Source organism: Phyllopteryx taeniolatus, chromosome 21 (assembly GCF_024500385.1).
Source record: "Phyllopteryx taeniolatus isolate TA_2022b chromosome 21, UOR_Ptae_1.2, whole genome shotgun sequence".
NCBI lineage: Eukaryota > Metazoa > Chordata > Actinopteri > Syngnathiformes > Syngnathidae > Phyllopteryx > Phyllopteryx taeniolatus.
In genome coordinates, this window is record NC_084522.1 from 3,393,567 (window position 1) to 3,417,115 (window position 23,549).

At 46.7% G+C, this 23,549-nt stretch overlaps 1 protein-coding gene and 1 pseudogene across 5 annotated transcripts; one reads left to right on the plus strand and one right to left on the minus strand.

Annotated features, from left to right (window-relative positions):
- Positions 1 to 3,797: 3,797 nt before the first annotated feature.
- On the minus strand, positions 3,798 to 7,824 carry LOC133471077 (major histocompatibility complex class I-related gene protein-like; annotated as a pseudogene).
- Positions 7,825 to 7,980: 156 nt separating this feature from the next.
- On the plus strand, positions 7,981 to 23,169 carry LOC133471076 (protein MTSS 1-like). Of its 5 annotated transcripts, none has more exons than XM_061760257.1 (16): positions 7,981 to 8,241; positions 8,878 to 9,269; positions 11,071 to 11,132; positions 12,119 to 12,192; positions 16,049 to 16,133; positions 16,378 to 16,469; positions 16,547 to 16,621; positions 16,738 to 16,749; positions 16,936 to 17,093; positions 17,164 to 17,271; positions 17,347 to 17,444; positions 17,570 to 17,792; positions 18,136 to 18,372; positions 18,728 to 18,865; positions 18,961 to 19,117; positions 19,298 to 23,169. In XM_061760257.1, exons 2-16 carry the CDS (start codon positions 9,201 to 9,203, stop codon positions 19,882 to 19,884), a joined length of 2,175 nt encoding a protein of 724 aa, XP_061616241.1. In that variant the 5' UTR covers positions 7,981 to 8,241; positions 8,878 to 9,200; the 3' UTR covers positions 19,885 to 23,169. The 5 variants fall into 5 exon arrangements, 4 of the variants coding, with proteins under 4 accessions (XP_061616241.1, XP_061616242.1, XP_061616243.1 ...); XR_009786116.1 differs by lacking the exon at positions 7,981 to 8,241 and having other exon boundaries at positions 8,819 to 9,269; positions 19,298 to 19,941; positions 20,922 to 23,169; XM_061760258.1 differs by lacking the exon at positions 7,981 to 8,241 and having other exon boundaries at positions 8,819 to 9,080; positions 9,192 to 9,269.
- Positions 23,170 to 23,549: the final 380 nt, after the last annotated feature.

Sequence of the window (23,549 nt, forward strand, 5' to 3'; positions counted from 1 at the left end):
TCAAATAGGGAAGGTGAGCAAAAGTCTGATAACGGAGCGGGAGCAGATGTGTAGATTCTGAAAACGCTTGCTGGTCAGTGAAGAAAAAAGATACCAACCCGTTGAGTGAGGACTCAGCAGAATGGCACACCCACGTTGGTTACGAGATTCGATAAGTTGTTACGTAGCAACTTTGGCGACTATGGTGTTGGTTTTGTTTATGTGGTACATGGGACGTCCCACCCTAAATGATACAACCCATTTTTTCGATAGAAAATCACCAACCAGCTGGACCAATATGACGAACCCAATAATTTGGAATCATGAACTCGTATCAAAAGGAGTACAGCTGATGATCAGGACTGTGGGCATGGCCTCCAAACGCGGCAAACCGGTTTAATATTTTGTGCCCCCCAAAATCAAACTGCTTTAATCATAATTCCATATGCGGCTCTCACCAATGATGCTCAAGAGAATGGGCAGAATTGGGGATTTGGATATGACTGCTATGCAACTATAGGCTTTGTTTGGATGGGAACACCTCATTGGTGAAACAGGTTATGATTGGTCCAGTTGGTCACTAAAAACAGCAAAAGAACATAGAAAGAAGTTTAACCTAAGCAAAACGGCCCATAGTTTAATATTGAAATACAAATCAAGTCACCCAGTGTGTTTGATGATGAGCTTGTGGGCAGATTCTGGCGGAAAAGATCCCCAATTCCGAGTAGCGTTGTGTTATGGGAACCGTGTTAAACCAGAAATGCCATTGAAAACTTCAAAGAAAGGTGGACACATTTTAATGGTTAACAACATAACTACTGATGATTGGTTCCCTGTTGTCACAGGAGTTTCAGGACAAAATAATAATTGGTTACTATTGGTGGAACAAGCAGCAAATGGAGCGAGAAAAGATTGTGTGGTTTGCATGGGTCCCAGGCCTTTGTTGCGCAGAGTTATCAATTATCAATTATCACAAGATTGTATGACTCCATTCATGAACGCTACTGTACCAACTGAGAGGTGTAAATCGTGGGATCCTATATATCCCGTAACAAAAGGCGTAAACCAAAAGGCATTCTTTGTGCACACTTCAATATACGAAGCATTTTAAGGAAAAGTGATCAGGTCAATCACTGACTCAAATATTGACTTCCTCTGCCTATCTGAGACATGGCTCCATGAATCTTCGCCCTCAGCAATACTATCTGTACCTGGTTATAAAATGTTTCGAAACGACAGACAGGGTTCTAAGGGAGGAGGTGTTATGATTTATACCAAGGACACTTTTCATTGTAATGAAATACATGTTACAGATGAGAATGGATTAGAATTTCTTGGACTAACTGTTTCTTTGTCACAGCAAATGTCTTTTATTCTTGTCGTTATTTAGAGGCCTCCCTCATCAAATGCCGCTTTCTATGAAAAGCTGGAAATGTTACTGAAACAACTCAATCTTGCAAAAGAGGTGATAATAATGGGTGACCTCAATGTTCATTGGGAAGTTAACAAAGTTAGGAAAAAATTGAAAAGGGTTATGGATTACATGGATATGACTCAGGTTATTAATGGCCCTACGAGAATTACAAACTCCACCCGAACTCAGATTGATCTAGCCTTTCCGATCTTGAAGCCATACAATATGCTCACAGGATTGTCTGATCACAATCTTATAATGGTCACAAGAAGATTCAATAAAAAGCGCTTCAAACCCTTGGCCACCACTGTATCCAATAGGATACCAAAACATGAACAACAAAATTGTAAACTGGGATGTATTACTCGCTGGTAAAAATGTAGATGAGGATTGTTCTAAATTTGCCAACAAAATACAAGAAATTATGATACAATTTACACGGATAATTAAACTAAAAGCTAGGAAGAATGGCCTTCCTTGGTTCAACACATTTATTCTGAAACTGATGAAAGAACGCGATCATTCCTTGAAGTTGTCGGTCAAATCAGGATACAATAGACAGCACTTTATTTCACTGAGAAATAGGGTAGTGAAAGAAATAAGACAATCTAAAGCCGACTTTTTCATGACTGCTCTGAATAGTGCGAAGGGAAATTCCAAAATAACCTGGAATTATATTAAAAAACTATTGGGTGATACACGAAATAACAAAACAAAACTAATGCAATGTTGTTGGGGCGGTGTTCTTGGACCTCAGGAAAGCTTTCGATACAGTAAATCACTCTGTTCTTCTTACCAAGCTCTCAAAATTTAACTTCTCTCGCAAAGCTGTGAGCTGGATTGAATCATATCTGCATGACCGAACACATTCTGTATCAGTTAACAACTGCAGATCAGAGTCTCTTAGGCTAACCTCTGGAGTCCCTCAGGGATCAATATTAGGCCCCCTTTTATTTAGTCTTTATATCAACGATTTGCCCACTGTTTGCTCTGAAGCAGAGTGCGTAATGTATGCAGACGACACAGTTGTCTTTGTTCATGGTCGCTCCAAAGATACTGTTGCTGCTAAACTCACTAATACAATGTCCTGTGTCACAGCTTGGTTGCAGGAGTGCTGTCTACAGCTAAACGTTTCTAAAACTGTTGGCATGTATTTCACTAAAACAAATAGAGTATCACCTGACCCCGACATACTTGTTAATGGAGAAAAAAATGCAAATTGTCAGCCAATACAAATATCTTGGGTTAATAATAGATTCACAGCTTTCCTTTAAAGCCCATATTGACAAATTGTGTAAAAATATCAAATGAAACCTCGCAAATTTTCGTGCAATTCGCAATGAAATGTCAACTGAAGCTGCAAAAATTGACCTGCATTCAATGATTCTTAGTCACTTTAACTATTGCATAACCAGTTGGTCCCAGGCTGGTCAGAATGCAAAAAAAAACATTGGAAGTTTTGTACAAACAAGTAATTAAAGTGATGGATAAAAAACCAAGGCACTATCATCACTGTGCAATTGAAAAAAAATAGTCTTTTAAACTGGGACAGTCTTCACAAATTGGATTTCTAAAGTACTGCATGATTTGGCCCCAGCTCCTCCGGCTGAGTTCATCAGCCAAAGAAACAGCTCTGAGCGTGTCACTCGAGGCTCTGTCAGAGGTGACTGTCTCATTCCTCCTTTCAGTAAGTCAGCCTGGTCAGCGAGGAGCGCTGGTGAGTGGAACCTGAGGAGGTTCAACTGCTGACAACATACAAGGCCTTCACAAAAAAACTGAAAATGTGGCGAGTTAACACCTAGAGCTGCCAACACTAAAAGACAAGTATGTTATGTTGTTTTTTTGTTATGATCCAAAAAATGATGGTTTGATTCTCTCTTAATAGTATAGTTTGATTATGTATCCTGTATTATATTGTCTTGTAGATGTATTTTACTGCTTTTTTACATCATGGCCAGAGGACTACAGATGAAAACTAGCCTTCTGGCTAATTCTGGCTTTTTTAACCATGTGTACTTCATGTGTTTTATGAAATTGCATTGTCCCCTTTCAAAAATAAACTGATAAACATGAGCAGCTCAAGGACGTTCCAAAACCGCGGAGCTGTCGACATGCTCCTCGCAAGAGAGGGAGGTGTTTGCGGTATGTTTGGAGAACAAACAATACTGCTTCAGATGGCAGCTTGACCAGAGCCATCGATGGTCTACGGACCCTCGATCAACACTCCTTGTGGGACAGCTCGGATGGACGTTTTGGGTCAATACAAAACCCTAATTTCACCAATATTGATATCAATTGCTGTTTTTGCAGCCATTCTGACATAGCGTGGATGTTGTTGTATCCCATGCATTCGGGCTTTCATCAGTAGATTCATCACCACAGCAATTACCCACATGGAACCGTATGGAGCAGATGTATCCTTTATTGGAGGTTGATAATGATGACGACGATGATGATGATGATGATGTTGTTTTACCTGATTTGTTTCCTGATCCAGGTGATGACGATGTTTAAACGACAACATTCATGTATGACAAGTTAACTCTGAGTGTAAATGTATTTGTTTCATAAAAATTATTCTACAGTTAAAAAAGCGAAATGAAGTGACTGTAAAATGATATGAGAATTTGTGCAAATACATGATAAACAGGAGGGAAATGTTAAATATAACCGCAGATTTCTGACAAACTTAACGGACAGAAGAAAGCAACCCGATCAACCCGAGTCTCACCCAAGACACCAAAGCCAGCAAAAACTGTGACTTAACAGAAACATCATTGCACAAATTGCCTGCGTGAAGAACAAATCCCATCTCTGTTTTCAAACCCAAGCGTGATGAGAAAGCGCTCGATGGAGACGTCTCTCTCGTGTTCCGACACCTGCACGAAGAAGAGCACGTGAACGCACCTGGAAAGAGTCCCGAGAACACGAGCGGAGTCCACGTCAGCGAACTCACCGTGCGACGGCGGCTGCGTCTCACTCGGAAGCGGGCGTCGGGGCGGCGGGCTCGGAGGCGGGCTCGGAATCGGCGTCGACGGCTGCGATGAATGAAAAAAAAGATGTGAATGAAAACAAGTCCGACTGTGGAAGGACATTTGCTCCACGAAGGCCTCTTGAATCCATCTTCACTCGTACTTTGAGCTGCGGTTGGGACAAATCTTCTACTTCCTGACTACGAGAGTGTGGTGGGGAATTTCTTTGGAATCGTACAGTTAATAGCCGCATATTTACAATTCCACATTCAGGAATTCGGATGTTGGGGAATATTGATTGAGGGGAAGCTATCTTCTGTTATTCGCTGTCTTTGCGCTCAGCCCAAAACCATATCTAATATTAAAATAGAGGTTTGGCGCCACCCGGTGGCATCTCGGGGCCGAGGAACTTTGTCGAAGCGAGGGGAGGAGCTTCAATCGAATGAACCCGAGTGCGGCTTTGGCACGCTTCGCCGTTGAGGGCCAAGGAACACGAGTGAACTAAGTCGTACATTTTCCACCAAATCTAAATTGACTTCAATTCGGTTTCAGGGTTTTCTCCGCCTTAGGGAGCGAGTCCTTTTTCCCACAACGATAGCGACGTCGACATTCACGTGTCCGTCGTTCCACAGCTGACTATTTGCGACTCCTCGTGCGCACTTTTGTAGCAAAGGTCCGCATCAGGACCTTCGCACGACCGCTTTGCCGACCGCGGCTCAAAGGAAACAGAAGTCGTTTGACTTACAAGCTGGATCGTATTTGGCTGCAAAGAAAACAGAGACACAAAGGTCACGATGGGCACAAATCTTCCCGACAGAGCGAACGTCGGCGTCCCTCACCTCGTCTGCTTTCGTAAAGCTTGACGAGGACCAGCGACCGCCGCCGCCGCCAGAGCGAGGACCGCCAGCTGGACAGCGACGGCCAGCGCCATCTTCCTCTTTTCTTCCTCTTCGCAGAGTGAGAAGAAAGAAGAAAACGTGTGAGCGATCGTTCCGACGCGCGACGATCTGAGCGTCGGTCACCTCGGATGCGCGCGTTGCTCCGGATGCTTCTTCTCTCCAGCTTGACGACGATGTCGTCCGCCACGCCGGACAGCTGGAACACGCATTCGTAGCGGCCCTCGGCTTCATCGGTCACCTCCGCTTTCAGGTCGGCCGTCATCTGGAAGGTTCCGTCGTGGTTGCGGAGGGTCTCTCCCGTCTCCGCGTCCTCGTGGAGCTCCTCGCCGTCCTTCCTCCAAAACAGGGCGGCCGCGCTGGGGTAGAAACCCGTCGCGTGGCAGGTGACCGGAGAGGACGGCGTCTTCTGGAGGAGAGACACCGTGGGAAGCTCTGCGGGCCGAGGGAGACGTGGACACCAGGTGAGAGAGGGCAGACGGAGACAGGGTGAGAGAGGAGGAAAAGATGGGGAGAACGTGTGAGAGGACAAAAGAGAACTTGTGAGAGGAACAAAGATGGCAGAATATGTAAGAGGAGAAAAAGGTCGGCGTAGGTGTGAAAAGGATAAAAGATTGAGAGAATGTGTGAGAGGATGAAAAATAGCTAGATCATGTGTGAGAGGAACAAATATGGAAGAACGTGTAAGAGGAGGAAATATGGGAAGAAAACAAGTTGAAGGGAGCGTGTGAGGAGGAAGTATGGAGACAATCAATGACAGATTGAAAAGAGAGAGATTGTGTGAGAGGGTGAAAAGATGGAGAGAACAAAAGATGGAGAAATCGTGTGAGAAAAGATGGAGAGAACAAAAGATGGAGAAAACGTATGAGAGAGGAAAGGAGCCAACGAGGAAAGAGTGCAGCTTGTAATGCCAGTAAAGGTCCTGTAGGGGGCGTGCTAACATGAGGTGACTGCACCTGTTCTCATCAGGAAGTCCCTCCCATTGGTCAAATACTTCTTCAAGTAAGAAGGACAAATCTCAGTGTAGAAGTGCTTCTTGTTTAGATTCCAAAGTTCGTCACGGTCCCACTTGAGTTTGGTGACGAAAGCTTGTGGGTGAGCTGCGATCCATCTCATTGTCTTCACCTCCAACGAGATGAAGGCTTCTCCATCGTAACTGAGTGTCGCCAACCATCAACCTCATCGGTCTCGTCGTCCCATTCGCAGCCCAACATCACCTGCATCATGTGAACACCTGAGAGAATGACGTTGAAGAGTGACACCATGTCGAGAGAGAAGGAAACGTGTTTATGAGGAGGAAGAACGTGTACGAGCACATGAAATCTATTTGAATTGTGGAAAGCTGAACGTCAACAAACCTCCAGTTTGGTTGAAGCGCTCTTTGGCAGTTTCGATGTTGATTTTGTAGACCTGCTCAATAGCAATACTGATCTGTGTGATTCTCTCCCAGTAGTGAGGATAATCTGCTGTGATTTTGTTCATCCAGTCCTGTTTGGGTTTTGTTTTCCTGCTCTTGCTGTCGTAGCGCAAAATCGGAACGTCGTCAACATAACCGACCACCAAGTAGTCTGGGATGTTTGGAATTTGAGACGATGCTGTCGTGAAATACTTGAGCGTGTGAAGCACTGAAAGAAAAAACAAACAAAAAGGTTGATCTTACTTTTTTGTTTGATGGCCCAAAATCTTGCACTCTTCCTATTTCAAATGATTTTGTCTTCAGTTGAAACATTTGAACGTCTTTTTTAGGGAAAAAAATTAAAATCAAAAGATACAAAACATTCCATTTTCTTTTGTGGTCATTTAAGTACTTTAATATTTATTTAAACGTATTCTTACACACAAACTTCTCAATGGATTCGACAACAGACGCTCATAATTCATTTGATTTAATTTTCACTACTTCCGTATCATGTTACAATTATCATGCCCTTGCTAAATAAATTTATTTAATAGTCCTTAATAACAGATTCGTCAATAAATATAGACGATATATTTTGTAAACTTAAGTTGTAACTCTGTTCATGAAATATCCAAATGAGAAATATAAAGGAACTTCTTACAATAAATATGTTAGAATTATGATCTACTGAAGGATACGCTAAACACTTTTTTTTTTACACAGATTTTGTTTGTCGTTATTTCAAGAAATGAGATTTAATTTTATTTTTTTCCCACATATATTGAAATGCCGCCTCCGTGAGGCGAATATTCCAATGGCAGCTTTGCCAAGTGAAACCAGTTGCAAGAACTTCGGACTGAGCGGTCCAAGTGTTGCTTCCGGCAAAGTCAAGAGCGTCGACACCAATCATCGGAACACGATCGGGATCATCAAGTTGTGGACAAAGTGCACTTACCGGGCGTCACGCTGTGGATTTGCGCAGCCGCGACAAACAAGACACACAAGTTCAGCTTCGCCATGTTTTGCTCCTTTTCGTCCACAAAGTGACGACGACGCCTCCTCGTCGACGGCCGAACGGCAAATGACAGCAAACCGGAAGACGCGCCTTCTTTACCTGTGCCGATGACGTCACTTTGGCATTCCTCATCATTGGGCGACAAGATTTGACTCGCGTGGCGTTGTTGTGTCGCTCAAATGAAGTCGAGGGTGCGAAATTGGAGACGAGAAGCAGCGCGAGTGTTTTTGGAAGCTTGTGCTGAAACAGCGACGCTTTCGGGGAAATCACGTGACCGCGCCATCCCACTTTCCGACGAAACATACAACGAACGACACGCGTGCGCACATACACGGAACACGTGCAGTCGATCTGGTCAAGGAGTTACAAAATGTGACATTTGTGCTATGTTGATGCGCAAGTCATCATGAATAAAAATGGCGATCCTCTTTCAAATGGAGAAAAATCCAACTCGGTGGTCGCAATGGGAGATGAGACTCGTTCGAAAGATACCATTTGTGTCAACTCCTGACGATTTGCTCCTTCCTCGACATTTGGCAGATCCACTTGTTGACACTGTTTATGACGTATGTTGCTGTGTATTGTATGCAGAGTCGTGGAGGATTGCGCAATACACTGTGTCATACTAGTGTCCCGTCATGTAGTGTAGACTCGTGTATTGTGCGACAGTAGTGTAATATAGTTGAATTCAGTATAGTGTTGTGCAGTTTATTCTAGTACTATATAGTGGAATAAGCCTGTATAGGTTTATGTTGTATGGTACAGTATGGTGTAATATATACTGTAGTGTATATATATTGTAGAATGTGAAAATTGTAAAGTACATTCTATTGTTGTACTATGTAGTATAGTGTACTATGGTTCAGTATGTAGACTGGTATGTACAGTGCAGTTTAGTGCAATAAATTGTTTGTACAGGTTAATAGCGGGTTGAATGGTCATTTGTAATATACTATGCTATATAGTGTAATGTAGGCTTGTATGTAAATATATAGCATACATGTACTATAGCGTAATATAGTTTACAGTGTCGTACTGTGTAGTGTTTTATGGTACAGTATAATGTAGAATGTACCATAATGTAGTATCATATAATGTAAAGTATAGTGGAGTGAAGGAGCAATATATTAAAAAAAAAAAAAAATACTCCACCAGAGGGCGTGGTCAAACTGATGCGCGGTCACGTCTTCCCTGACAGACAGGCGCGTTCCCGACGCGTGTGGAAAAAGTAGCGCAAGATGACGACGTTGATGGCGGCGGTCGTCCCCGGTCGCTCCCCCAGGGCTCGCCTCCTCCTCCCCGCGGGGACAGCGCCTCCATCCCCGCTGCGGGTCCTCTAGACGCCGCCTTCGGAGCTCCGTCAGCCGGGGAGAGAACGCCAGAAGAGCCGCTTACCCCGCAGCCGGTGCACGCACGGCCCCGCTCGGCATCGTCGCTCGCTTTGGTTCATTATTATGCATTTATACATATTTATTTTTAAAAAAATGACTTCTTGATGGATAACGCGCACGCCCAGTGAGCCGAGATGGAGACCATGGAGAGGGAGTGCAGCGCGCTGGGGGGACTCTTCCAGAACGTCATCGCGGACATGAAGGTAACCGCGCTCGTGGATTCTCATCATAATCCAAATTCATAATCAGCATAATCGTGTGATGGGATGGTGACGTCATAGCACACAGGTGTCGTGGTTGGGGGTCTGGGGAATGTGCCGCACCCTCCCGCTTCATTCCACAAATCAATGGCTGGGTTGGGAATCGCCCCCTATCTCCTGTTTAGTGTCGTGCCCTCAATGTATCCCACAATGCATCTGAGGAACTATCTGGGTCCACTTTATCCACTTGGCTCAACAGTGGGCTTCGCGACCGGGCCCGACCGTCAATTGACACTCTTTTTAATGGTATGGAAAAAGTATTCTTTTGTTAAAAAATACAACAACAAAAAAAAGTTGGAAAGAAAATACGAGTATGTTAGCGATTGGGTACAAATATCAAATGAAATGTGAACAAGTAGGGTCATGTGAATTATTATTTTTTTCTCCCTCCAAATATGGATAAGTGGGGATTGGATTTAAAACACACACACACACACATAAATAAGCAGGGGAATGTGAATAACAAGAATTTTTTAATTTTCTTCTCTTGAAAAAAAAACCAAATAAATAGGGGATCGTGTCAAAAAAAAAAAAAGCAGAGGTTTCCTCAAATAACAGGGGATAGAACTACTTAGTAATCAATTAAAAGCGTTTATTATGCCTGAGAGAAGACGAGGATGCAAACAAGAGGAGCCTCGCTTCTCTTTTGTGCAGTTGAGCTCAGACTCCGGTACCCTTCTCCCCGTCGCCATGGAAACAAACCGGGCTAATGGGCTGGCTGTGGGCCGCTCGCCGTCCATCCCCAATTTTCTGACATGTGGTGAAACCGCTTCTTTCCTTGCTCACGGCAAATGTGAGCAAAATGAAAAACGAACGCAGAGGAGAGCTGTGATGGATTCCTCGGGGTTCCTCAGACTGCTGCTGTTGCCACGGTGACAATTTATGTGCTGGCTGGCTGAAGGATGCCGCGGCGGCCCTGCCCGCCTCCGCCCAAACGCGGGCACGCCAACAAAGACCGGCGCTGCAGTGTTGCCATGGCGACGGCCGGCCACGCAGCTCCAGCACAGCTGGAGAGGAGGAGGAGTGACGGGTGGTGCAAATGTGTCAAATGACCCGAAGTCGGGAGATGTGTGACGAGCCACCATCTGGGCACGCGCAAAAGTTTGGAGACCCGCTCAATTCATCAATCAGAGGTTGGACTAGAATCTCATTAAGACATGCAAAGAACATGTTTTTGTCCGATTCATCGAAGCAATGTGATATCAGAGGCCATTTCAATGTCGTTTCCTCTGAATCGATTCACCTCCTGGCCAGTGGGCGGCGCTTTGCGCTTGATGACCGGCACGACCAAACATCTAAAGCGAACTGAATCGTAACCTAAGAAATCGAAATGGAATCGAACTTGGAGGTGCTTAACAATACATAGACACTATCCTAAAATGTTGACCTGGCAGAAGAGGAAGTAAGACGTCAAATGTGACCGACATTTGTCTTCGGGGATCCGCAAATTTCGACAAATGACACAAAAGGTGAGTTTGGCGTGGAAGAACATTTGCGCAAACATGCTCGCACCATCTCGTTACAAAGTCTTCCTCGGAGATCGGACGCCGTCGTATAGCTGCGAACAAATCCCGCAACTTTCTCCTGAGCGTGTCCCAATACTTTTGTCCACGTTCTGCTGCAGCGCTCCTCAGTCTGAGGATTTGCGGGGTCGATCCGTCTCCGGGCTCTCGATGCGTCCGGAGCTCGAGAGAAGGCACGCACACGTCATGCTGGTTTTCTTCTTCTTGTCTTTGCTCTGCAGGGCAGTTATCCCGTGTGGGAAGACTTTGTCAGCAAAGCCAGCAAACTGCAGTCACAGCTCAGGTAACGTTCACCTTTTTTGACGTCTGCAGAGGTCACATGACTTGACTGGAGTCAGACTTATTAAAGGGCGAGTTTGCAATTTTCGATAAAATCACTTTTAGGGGATCCAACATCTAACATCGAACTACGTTAATGCCACAGTTCAGCTCACCAATTAGCTTGAACGAATCTTTATTTTTGTTCAACCTTTAATGAAGAAGACAATCAAATATGTAATGGAAAATCTCATGTTTGCTATTGTGTAACTGGTGTTACTGTGTACATTCAATAGTGAATCACAACCGTTGGTTTCATTCGAATACACAATGTCCTTTAATATGAAGTCATATTTCTTCGACTTTATTATTTTCTTTGCCATGAAGTGATGACTTGAAAATACAAACCTGAGATGCCTTTCTCAGATATCAAAACACGGAGAGCTAAACTGAAACGGGAGGAATCGTTCCGAGAAATGTGTGTCCACACGCAAATGCTCAAACTTTTTTTCCCGGTTATTGGTAGACTGAAGTAATGTGAATGTTTTCGGATTGAATAGCGCTCCATGTTGAGAACAAACGGCGGCCATGCTGTGTGACTCCGACACTTAACAGCATTTACTGTTTCATCAGAAAATGAGAATAGATCAGCATTTAATAGTAAAACTCCAACGGATCATCGGCTGATAAAATTGGCCAATGGATGCATTGGTCGGGCCCTAGAAAGGAACTCCCCTTTGACACCTCCCTGGTAGGCCAGTTGGTGTTTCAATCTTGAGAAATTTTCTTATGTGACCGAGCAAGATTGTACAGTAGGACACGACTTATCTGAAATGGAGTAGGGACTCCGCTTGACTCGCTCGATTTTTGCTCCAGTAACTTGGGACTTACTGATGACAATTTTGGCCAACCGGAAGAAAATCATTTCCAGTTGGGGAAAAAAAAAAAAAATCACGAGATGCAAACAACGATGAATGAAATTGAACCAAATGATCCTGTGATGTTTGGCAGGACGACGGTGGTGGCGGCGGCGGCCTTCCTGGACGCCTTCCAGAAGGTGGCGGACATGGCGACCAGCAGCCGAGGTATGAGGTGGGCCTCGGCTACAGCTCGGTGGAACTAAACAGCGTCGGAAGCACTGACCGACATTCATAACCTTTGTATTAATTAATCCCTAAACTTTTATTTTCATTACGTCCCATTTTTTTGGGGGTGGGGGGTTGGACTTATGGTACATTATTCGCAGGCTAAAGTAATGAATGTGTTAATTTGGTGCCATTCTTTGGGTCAAGGAACTCTTTCGAAGTGAGTTGCGATACTTCATTAACACAAAAGTAGTGCTTTGTTACCATAGAGTGGAATCTTGGTGCCAAGGAACTATGCTGAAATGAGTCGAGGGGTTTCCTATCGACAAAAGTAGCACATTGAGGCTATATAGTGTGCCATCTTGGTGCTGAGGAACTATGTTGAACTCAGTTAAGGAGTTTCCTTTCGACAAAAGTAGCACATTGAGGTTATACTGTGGCTTCTTGGTGCCGAGAAATGATGTTGAAGTGAGTTTAGGAGTTTCATTTAGAGTTTTTTAAAAGTAGAGCTTTGGCACCATCCATCTTGGTGCTAAGGACCTATGTTGAAATCAACTGAGGAGTTTCATTTCGACAAACAGCGCTGTGCATGCATCTTGTGGCATCTTGGTGTTACGGAACTATGTTGAAGTGAGTTGAGGGGTTTCCTTTCGACAAGAGTAGTGTTTTGCCGTATTGTGGCATCTTGGAACTGTGTTGACGTGAGTTGAGGAGTTTCATGTCGAAAAAAAGTATTGCTTTCTGCAGGCAGTTGTAAATTGTTTTAGGGTGGGCGCCGATGATTTTCGCCATTCGTGGCAGGGCTCGTTCCTCTCGCGATCAGCCCATCGGTTGTCAATACTTTATGTGCCTGGACATGGACTGGTGAGCAAGTCAGGGCGTAACCCGCTTCCCACCCGAAGTCAGCTGGGGTAGGATCTACTAGCCGCGACAAGTGGCATGGAAAATGAATGGGTGAACGTCAGCGTTTCCGCAAGTTTGCCCTTCAAGTGGAAAAACAAGAATCCAGATGATGTCAGGGAAGTAGAGCCTTCCAATCGTTCTCCGCCAAGCCGAGCGTGCGTCTCGCAATGACCAAGTGGGTCAAACGTTCCCCGCTATTTTTGAATCTCCGCCGGCAGCTTCGGTTACAGAGCGCTTGAAATACCCACGAGGGCCGTCCATCATCGCAAGACGGGCTCGACTTGCTAATATTCATCTTTAAATACATCAAAGTGCCGTTTCTCATTAGAATACCGGTCGCAGGGGCCTCGGGGCGGTGTGGCATCGCTACGGCAACCGCACCAGCTGCACACACACACACAGTCACGGAAGCGCACACACACGCAGGATCTTAAAAAGAGTCAAGTGAGCTTTTCATTTGTGTGTGTGTGTTTGGGGTTCATGTGACCAGTCCATTATTTCTTTCTTTTTGGGAGAGATTACAGATTCCGGATGACATCTTTGGGGAGATGCTGCTGCTCCTCCAAAGGAAATTCAGAAAACAGACGCCGGCTGAATCGTAAACTGGGGAGGGCGAGAACGTCCCGACACACTTATTTGAAAAATCCCAAGATCCCCAGAACATCCACGCCCAATCCCCGCTGAAGGCATCCCAACACTGCTCGCGTGCGTGTGTGTGTGCGTGCGTTTGCTATTTATTCCTGGCCCGTACAGTATGACCTCGTTGCTCTCAGCAGGAATTCTCTTTAACTCCCTGCGAAAGTGCAGCCACGCACGCACAAACGGTGCCTCGGTGTCGACACGGATGTCGTGACATTGACAACGCCGCCTTCAAGTGGGAACAAGGCGTTAACGTCGCGGGCTTGTTTTTAAAACACAAAAACAAAAACAAATTGCTTTTTTTTTTCTTTCTGTGGAACCTTTCCCAAGTTATTCCCTGACAAAGTGCTTTTTTGTGTGCTTTTTCTGAAACACAAATTGGTGTCAAGGAAGTACGTTGAAGCGATACATCTCGACTGAGAGACGAGCTTTGTACGTCGGGGGGGAAAGCTACGTTTAGCCTGGGTTGTTAGTGGAAGTTACACGCACACTTCCAGTGCTTCTTTTCGAAACCGTCGGCCATTAATTTTGAATTCTGTTGTCATTTGGGATCGCAGTTGGCCGTATTTTTAAGGTTCATACCGTGGTGACTTGAGATACGAGTGCTGTGTGCTGGCAGCGAACTCAACTCGCAAATTATGAACAGTTTTTCCAAAAAATAGTTTTCAAGTTGTTGCTTGGAGTTAACTGTCAAACTCAACATCAAACAAAGAGAATCACACCTTGTGTATTCAAAAGAACGACACAGCTTAGTTAGCCCGTTAGCGTAATGCTAACGCGAAGTAGCATCTCTGCCGCGGTGCTTTAACCTATTCAGCAACAGATCGAACACAAGTGGAGAAGCAGCACATGTAGACAGACAATGTAACAGTAGCCACAGTCACATGTTCTTTATCCTATGGGAAGAACAACTAATAGCGCTGGACTGATGAGCTGAAAGAAGTTGAGCCGTCTCACTCAACTGTATATCCGTCTGTCTGTCTTATCCTGCCCCTGGCTTTAATTGATGCATTGTTACAAAAGCGGTTTAATTCTCATGTCATAACTTTTTTTTAATAAAATGCAATATTATGGAGTTCTATTTAACCAATCTTTTTGTTTTCTGCCAACATACTCGGAAGTTCAAGTTGACGATGTTGGGGCGTGGGAGTGTTTTTGTTTTGCAACGGGGTGCCCCGGTTTGATGCCGATGGCATTTGTTGATGTCTGGTGGTCGAAAACAACTCGATTTGCCGTCGCAGAGAGGCGGAGCTCCGTGTCGCTCCACCGCACACGAACCGCACGAAAAACACAGAATCTGAGCCACCAAGTTTTCTGGAACAACTGAGTGAAAACTAAGGAGAAAAAGACGAGGGAGGAAGGGAAGAGGAAGGTGGGGAGGAAAGGAGGAAAGGGGGGCGGTGTCAGTGGTGCAATGCAGCAGCACCAGCGTCATGGCCGCACCCTGACGCTCGCGCTCCCTCTAAACCCACAAGTTGAAAATTACGACCTTTTCCAAGTCATTTATACGTTTAAGGAATCAACATGTATTTATCTGCATCTACATCATTATTTATTTTCTTTTATTTTGGCGTTCAGAAATGCACATTTTCTTGACTTGAACCAGTTTCACAGGCATTTATTTTCACAAAATCCCGTCTTTTAACATAAATTGGACAATTGTTGTGCACGGAAATATTTACTTGTCACTATGCATGATTACACAATACCAGTACAAAATATGCATGCGAGGCGTGGTTATCATTTTTGCCCACCATACATTTTCGCCATTCTCACCTTCTACACTGTAGTATGTGTGACTGTGTGTGTGTGTGCGTGGCTTTTAACGGCAAGGTTCGGTCTGGTGAGTGATGTGGGAGTCGGCGAGTGAAATTTGCTCAGAATTCCATTTGCAATCGAATTGTTCGAGTGACCGTCGCAGCCCAAGTTAATACTGTACATACATTTCCTGTGGATGCCACAAGGTGGCGGCAAAGCACGGTTGTCGCAACGAAACTCCTCAATGCCACAAGATGGCGCTAAAGTAATACTTTTTTTTTCTCTTTGGTTTGAGCAAAAAAAAGAAAGAAAAAAAAAGTGTAGGGGTGTTTTTTTTTTGCAAATAATGAATGGTAGGTAAGAAATAAAAAAAATTGGAGACTTGGTGAATTTGCGAATGTGGAACCGCAAATATGTGGGTGTTTGCTGTATAATAACAATCAAATACAGGGGTAATTGTGTGTGTAATAATATGATGAGGTGATGAGACATTTACTCTGGTCACGCAGCAAATGATTTTTTTATGCATGTACTGTATTTTTGATTTGGTTGCCAGGGGCGACGAGGGACATCGGCTCAGCGCTCACCAGGATGTGCATGAGGCACCGCAGCATCGAGGCCAAACTCAGACAGTTCTCCACGTACGTGCGCGCGTGTGCTCGTGCGTGCGTGTGTGTTGAACAGGTGTTGCCTCCCCCCTCCCACATCCCCATGGCAACCCCTCCTCCTCCTCCCAATCGTCCATCTTGTTCTGCAGGGATGCAACATGAATGTTCATTTGTTTTAATCAGTCAACCCCTCCTCCTTCTCCCATCTTGTCTTTTTCTGCAGCGATGATTGTTTTGTTGACTTGTTTTTATTATTCTGTTTTAACAAACGACGCAGGTTGTTTGTGGATTGCCTCATCAACCCGCTCCAGGAGCAGATGGAGGAGTGGAAGAGAGTCGCCAACACTCTGGACAAGGACCACGCCAAAGGTACACCCGCGCGCACTGTAATAACTTGCAGTTTCCACTGTGTGGCGCTCTTTCAGTCTGCGCGTTGTTTTGAACAGAGTACAAGAAAGCGCGTCAGGAGATCAAGAAGAGATCTTCGGACACTCTGAAGCTGCAGAAGAAAGCCAAGAAAGGTTTGCCAAAACATCTGACCAATCAGTTATGTTTTCATCCGTAGCATTATTGATCATGTTTTGTTTCTCCGACCCGATTCTGACGGTGTTCGGCCCGTTCGGGACTGGATCTGCAGCTGATATCTTCGGTAAGTTATCTCTCGCACAGTGACCCTAATGAAAATCAATCAATTGGATGTATGGGTTTTATATTTCATACAGAGTTGTGATTCAGTCGCGTCAAGCTAATCAGAAAATATTCTCCTGAACATGGAGGAGAATGTTGCAGTTTTGTTTTTTTTGCCCTACGGTCCCGTTTGTCCCGTCTCGCCCAGGTCGCGGGGACATCCAGCCGCAGTTGGACAACGCCAAACAGGAAGTGAGCGACAAGTACTTCCTGCTGGAGGAGGCGGAGAAGCAGGCGGTGAGGAGAGCCATGGTGGAGGAGAGGAGTCGCTTCTGCTGCGTGGTCGCCATGCTCAGGCCCGTCGTGGTCAGTGCAAACGCAACAAAACGCAAAAGTTAACTTTGCGTCGTGCTCATATTGTGCGTGTGTGTGAAAGGAAGAGGAGATGTCCATGCTTGGCGAGATCAGTCACCTTCAGACGCTGACCGACGACCTGAAGATGTTAACCATGGACCCTCACAAGTTGCCAGCTGCCAGTGAACAGGTCCGTCCTCGCTCCTTCGTCTCTTCTGCGTCGTCCTCCACCTCTTTCATCGCTTCCTTCCTCCTCCCCTCTTAGGTGATTGTTGACCTGAAGGCGTCAGAGTGCACCTGGTCCTATCAGACTCCGCCCTCATCTCCAAGCACCACCGTGTCCAGGAAGTCCAGCATGTGCAGGTTGGTTACCGTAGCAACCCGATCTCGCATCTGCAGAACGAACCCAGGCGCCATTTATTCCTGCCTGGCCTCTGCTTCCCCCAGCGGAGAGAGCTGATAAAAACCTTGTTGCCCCGCCCCCACAGCAGCCTGAACAGCGTGAACAGCAGCGACTCTCGCTCCAGCGGCTCCCGCTGCCACTCTCCCACCTCGCACTTCCGCTACCGCACCTCCTCCTCCTCGTCCTCGGCTCTTCCGCAGCAGACGCCGGCCCGCCTCTCCTCGGTGTCCTCCCACGACTCGGGCTTCATCTCGCAGGACGCCTCCCGGTCCAAGTCGCCCTCCCCCATGCCTCCGGACCCCTCGCAGGTGAATCCACGTCACACGCTAGCGTGTTGTTGTTGTTGCGCGCATAGACGTACGCTACTAGGGATGGGAATTCCGTGCCGCTCTAGCAGTGCTGTAAACGAGTATTTGCGGTCATTGACCCCAAAAAGGGGGACTATATGAATCGAGAACATTTTCATAGATCCAGGTCAGATGGACCTCCCTGTTTCGATTCCCTTCCCTCTACACTACAAAAGGGCCGCAATATTTGGGCTTGGGGGCGAAATTTCAGAAGGAATCTGACCTCAAGTTTTTGTGAGTAGTGTTAAGTCTACACTTGCAGGTATGTCTAAGCGACGCATTCCATTCTTGTCTTCACCTTCAGTTGTCCGATGGTTTGGACCGTCACGCTCACCCCTGGCTGTGCGGCGTGTTACAACAAGACATCCACTTCCATTCACCATACTTCCTCTCCTCATCCTCCTCTTCCTCCACCGCCACCTCACCCTTGTCCCCGCCGTCCCCTTCGACCCTCTCGCCCGTCCGGTCTTCTCGTTTGGCCGACTTCCCGCCCTTCTGCTCCTCCGCGACCTCATCATCGAGCCGGGTCCCGTCCTGGAAGGTCCTTTAGTCCTGCGCTTGCTCTTCATTGCTGTCTCATTGCACTTCATTGTTGTCACTCATCCAGGTCACAGTCGTCAGCAGAAGTTGAATGGAGGCGACCGGACTCTTCTTGGTTGTTGAAGACGTTTCACCTGAATCCAGGAGCCTTCTTCAGTTCTGAATCTTAGGTGTGGAGCCTGGTGGGTGGTCAGTTGAGATTCAGAACTGAGAAAAGCGTTTTGAATTCAAGGCGAAACAACCAAGAGTCTAGTTGCCTCCGTTCCACTTTTTACCGATTGACTTCATTGCGTTTAGCGTAGCAACGTGCTAACGTCTCAAGGTCCCACATTGACAATCGCGCCTCGCCTTGCCAGGACTGGGCCAAGCCGGGCCCGTACGATCAGACCGTGTTCAACGCCCTGAGGAAGGGCAAGGAGAGGAGGGAGGCTGTTGACCCCCAAGGAGAGGAGCTCCAAGGGGGTAAAGGAAGCCCCCCTGTGTCATCACCCAAGGTTTGTAATTAAGATCGACAGCATCAGGATGAGCGTAGACATCTTTTGTTTTTCTTCACACTCGTGATATATTTGTGAAACGTTGGTGTGCGCAGGAGGACAGGGAGGCCCACGTGGAGCTGGCGAGGGCGCTGGCCCGCAGTCTCCACTTGGACTTCCACGGCTCCAGCAGGGACTCGCTGCAGGGCTCCAGCGGCTACAGCAGTCAGACCAACACACCGTGCTGCTCCGAGGACGCTGGCCCCACGCAAGGTGGGTCGCTGGGGCTTTGTTCAGTCGGGTTATGGTGACTGAGGACAGGTTGGAGTGAGGTTAGCGTTAGTGGGTTAGGGTTAGAGTTAGCTTCCACACACCTGATTTACTATTAATTTATTGAATTACTGATCTGTATTAAATATAAAATGTCACGATCTGTCTGTCTGGCCTCATCAGACTGCGACTACTTCTCCATGGCAGCGGACCACGAAGGCGACCGCCAGAATCCCGACGTGGACAAGTCGCCCGGCGTCCCACGGCCCAGCGACCTCTCTCAGTCCTGCCGCCGCTTGTTTCAGTCCAAGCGTCCCGCGTCGGCTTGCGTGCTCCCCGGCCCCGCCGCGGTGGTGCCGCCGGGGGTGGCCACCATTCGGCGGACGCCGTCCTCCAAACCCAACCTCCGACGCCCGTCGGGAGGCCTCGCTTTGGGCCCCATCCCCATCAAGCCGCCCATGATCCCGGTCAAGACCCCCACCGTGCCGGTCCACGCCGGCTTCCCTCGGGGCACGACGTCCGAGGACGGCAACACCCCGCGGAACCCCGTGAGCCCCCCGAGCACTCCCCTCTCACCGGGGAGCAGCGGAACCTTTTCGCCTCACTTTGATCGCGGCCGGGGGTCCGAGCCGGACCGACGTCCTCTGCCGGAGCTGCTGGAGGAGACGGAACACGGTGATGGGGCGGACGACTTCCTGGTGGCCATCCGGCGCGGCGTCAAGCTGAAGAGGACGACGACCGACGACCGTTCGGCACCCAGGATCCACTGATCCCGACAAACGGTTTCTCCGATGCTGCAGCAGTTTTGTCGCAACAAAACGGACAAAGTGAGTCACACATTTCCCCGTTTGGGACGTCCCCAACTGAAGCGCTTATCCCTTTAAGAGTCAACAATCGGACTTGTCTGGAGGACGTTTTGTCCAGGAGGTGTCAAACGTGAGCGGCGTGTGACTCACGCGTGAAAACACGGCGGTCGATGTCTTTTCTTTTTTGCACGCTCTCCGCTTAAAGTGCCAAAATCTGCTGCGGTATCTCATTTATTCTGCTTCACTTGACCGTGAGGACAAAAGTGACGACAGGACGCTGGAGTTTGCCTTTCGGACTGAAAGCGTTTGGCATGTTGTTGCTCTTTTTATCTCCGCCGTGTTGTCTATTATTGAGCGTTGTCTACGACGAGCTTGTCACATCTCAGCGCGCTTTTGGCCCGATACGATACGAATGTTGGGTTTTTACCGTTTATTTTTGTAGAGGCGTACAGGGGTCAAGTCAGGTGGTGTTTATTTATGATTTGTTACGCTGACATGTTGTGGATACATTGAAGTGTGTGTAATTATATATAATAGACTTAACGACGTAACGATGTTATGGTAGACACACTCGCGGTGTACGGAGGTAGGTTTCCATGTTTCACGAGCGAAGGTGTCGCGTGAAGACTCTGGAGGATACCACGGCGGCTCTGTACAAAATGGAAGCTAAGAATTAGTTAGGTGAGTAGTTGAGTGTCATCGATCCCCGGCGAAGCGAGGGATCTCCTTCTCAACCTTCTCGTACATGTCAACGATCGTCACAGCCAGTCGAAAACTAAAGCGCGACAGACATACTGTAGCACGGCCAGCCTCCGAGAGCTTGCGAGTGTCTGATAGTTTACATTTGTGTTAGCCACCGTTACGGCTTCTCGGTTGCTGCCGTCAGGTCAACGCTACGTACTGTATTCGTTTTCCGTGTTTCACGACGCAACGTTCTTCACCGCCAGCCGTCCTGTCGGAAGCATTTCCTGACCAGTGTTGTCCTTTTCGATTGCATTCAGTTGTTTCTGCAGGACCGAAAGGCCCGTTCGGGTCAACTCGACGGCACCTCGAAGGCCTGTACGATGGCTGGACTCTGTCCGTCGTGTGGCTGATGCGCCGAGCAGATGAAGCTGAATGTGACGAGCCTCCAAAAGTCTACGCTCGCAATCATTTCAGCCTTGGAGAGTTCAATACACAAATCATTTCAAAAAAAAATTGTCAGGTCCAGTGTGTGTGTGTGTGTGTGTGTGTGTGTGTGATTGTTGCTTGTCCTACTCGCACACAAGTCTTGCACGCATTTAATGTCTGTAGATTCTCAGTCATCCGGCTCATGGTAATCCGCAAAAAATGATTTCGATGGTTAAATGGTGGCAACACGTCCCAATTGTTGTTTTTGCTCAGGAACTATGTTGAAGTGAGTTGAGGACTTTCATGTAGACAAAGGGAGTGCTTTACTACTCTCTTGTAGCATCTTGGTGCCAAGGAACTATGTTGAAGTGAAATGTGAAACATTTAGACACAAGTTGGGCTGTCACCATCGTGTGGCATTTTGGTCCCAGCAAACTATTTAGAAATGAATGGTGAAGCTTCATTTAGACAAAAGTAGTGGTTTGCTGCCATTCGGTGGTATCTTGGTGCCAAGGAACTATGTTGAGGTGTGTTGAGGAGCTTTATTTCGACAAAAGTAGTGCTTTGCCACCATGTTTTGGTGTCTCACTGCCAAGGAACTATGTTGAAGTGAGTTTAGGCGTTTCATGCAGACAAAAGTAGTGCTTTGCCACCATCTTGTGGTATCTTGGTGCCACGGAACTATGTTGAAGTGATTTGAGGAGTTTCCTGTAGACACAAGTAGCTCTTTGCCGCCATCTTGTGGCACCTAAAGGCACTTCTAAACCTTTTTGGGGGGCATGTCAAGTACTTGCAGAGTTTTGCTTGTCATCTGTCCAGAATTTGTACATTGTTGTCCTCAAATGTCCTTTCCTCTTTTTGAGATGCAAATGAACCACTGAGTCCGGACCCCCAAGTAGGCTGCCCTCCTAACGGATAAAAAGGTAGAATCCACAGGCCAGCACGAGCCCGACGGCCAAGGCCACGGGTGAATTCATCGTGTGGTAGCAGGCGTGGCGGAGGTGGGTCCACACCGGCGAGGGCTCCACCAGCCGGTCCACCCTGTCGGAGATGGCGCGCAGACGTGCGCAGATGTCCCGCAGGTCTTGGCGCAGCTCGTCCAGGTCCATCTGGGTCTGCCGCTTGATCTCCACGATCATCTGGTAGAGCGTTATGTTGACCTGCTGACCGTTCCTCGTTACCTCAAACATCTCGCGGCGGAAGGCCTCGATGTCCGCCGGGCAAGCTTCCATCCTCCGGCGGCGGCGTTGTGTGCGGGACGGGGGCGGGTCGGGACGCAAATGTGCCGACGCAGCTCTCGAAATCCTCCGTTCGACAGCGCGACAAAGGACGGCTCGCCTCTCATACGGCACGTCAACAAAGACCGAGCAGGTGATGAGGAGCTGTGTGATGTCGTATTAAGGACGGGCCATTACAGCTGCTTCGATAGCGCTTACCCCCGTTTGGCTCGCGGACTTTGTGCGGAAAAGAGGGACTACACCCTGGACTGGTAGCCAGCCAATCACTGGCCACAAATAGAGACAGACGATCTTTCTCACTCACAGCGACTGGGAACTGAACCTGAACAGAACAGAAGCGAGACGACTGAACTACGACGCAGCCGGAAAAACAAGTAACTGACACGTGTACCGCAAACTTCGATCCGAAAACAGTTTGAAATCATTTTAAGATCATCTTAGAACATTACCCGTAAAAGAAAAACTGCCCCTGAAGTGCACGCGCGCACTGGCAAAGACTCTCCGTAACTTCCACGAACAACCCAGGCCAAACTTGGCTCCTCCCTGACATACAAAGCTTGTCTCTCGGTTGAGATGTATCACTTCAACGTACTTTCTTCAGAACAATTCCTATTTACATGGGCTTTGGCGCCATCTTGTGGCATCGTAGAGATTTATGAAAAGAGCACAAAAGGCCCAGAGATTTGGACCTGTGGATATAAATGAATAAACTGGGTGTCCACAATTTCAAATAATTAATACAAAAGCAATTAATAAGATACGTGAATCAGATTTGTTCTCGTATGTACTCAGTGGTTTTCAAGTTTTTAATCGCATCGCGTTTGTGTATTTCATCACGGGTTGAATCGAGGCAACTGCATGGACTTTTTTTTTGTTTGTTTGTCTTGTTTTATGAAAATAATTTGAAAATGACACGATATTAGACTAATGATTTACACAAACATTGAATAGGTGAGTTTTCCAGCATCTAAAGGAGGCTAGGGTCTACAAAGTAAAAATCTGAGATCTGCGAATTGTTATTAGCCCCCCCCCCTAAAAAAAAACCTAAAAAAAATCTGCTTGTAGCGAAAATGATCAAAAATTGATAATGCAATTATGCAATTTGGCTAACGATATACAAAGACAAAAAATATGCAGTTACATACACAGTATATAATGATTTTTGTTTTGCATATTATGCTGATTGCAGTTATCAACCGACTGTTTATGTATTTTAAATTCCTGTTTCATAAGTGTATGGGCTACATTTTTTATTTATTTTCTTTATCAAATTTAAAAATG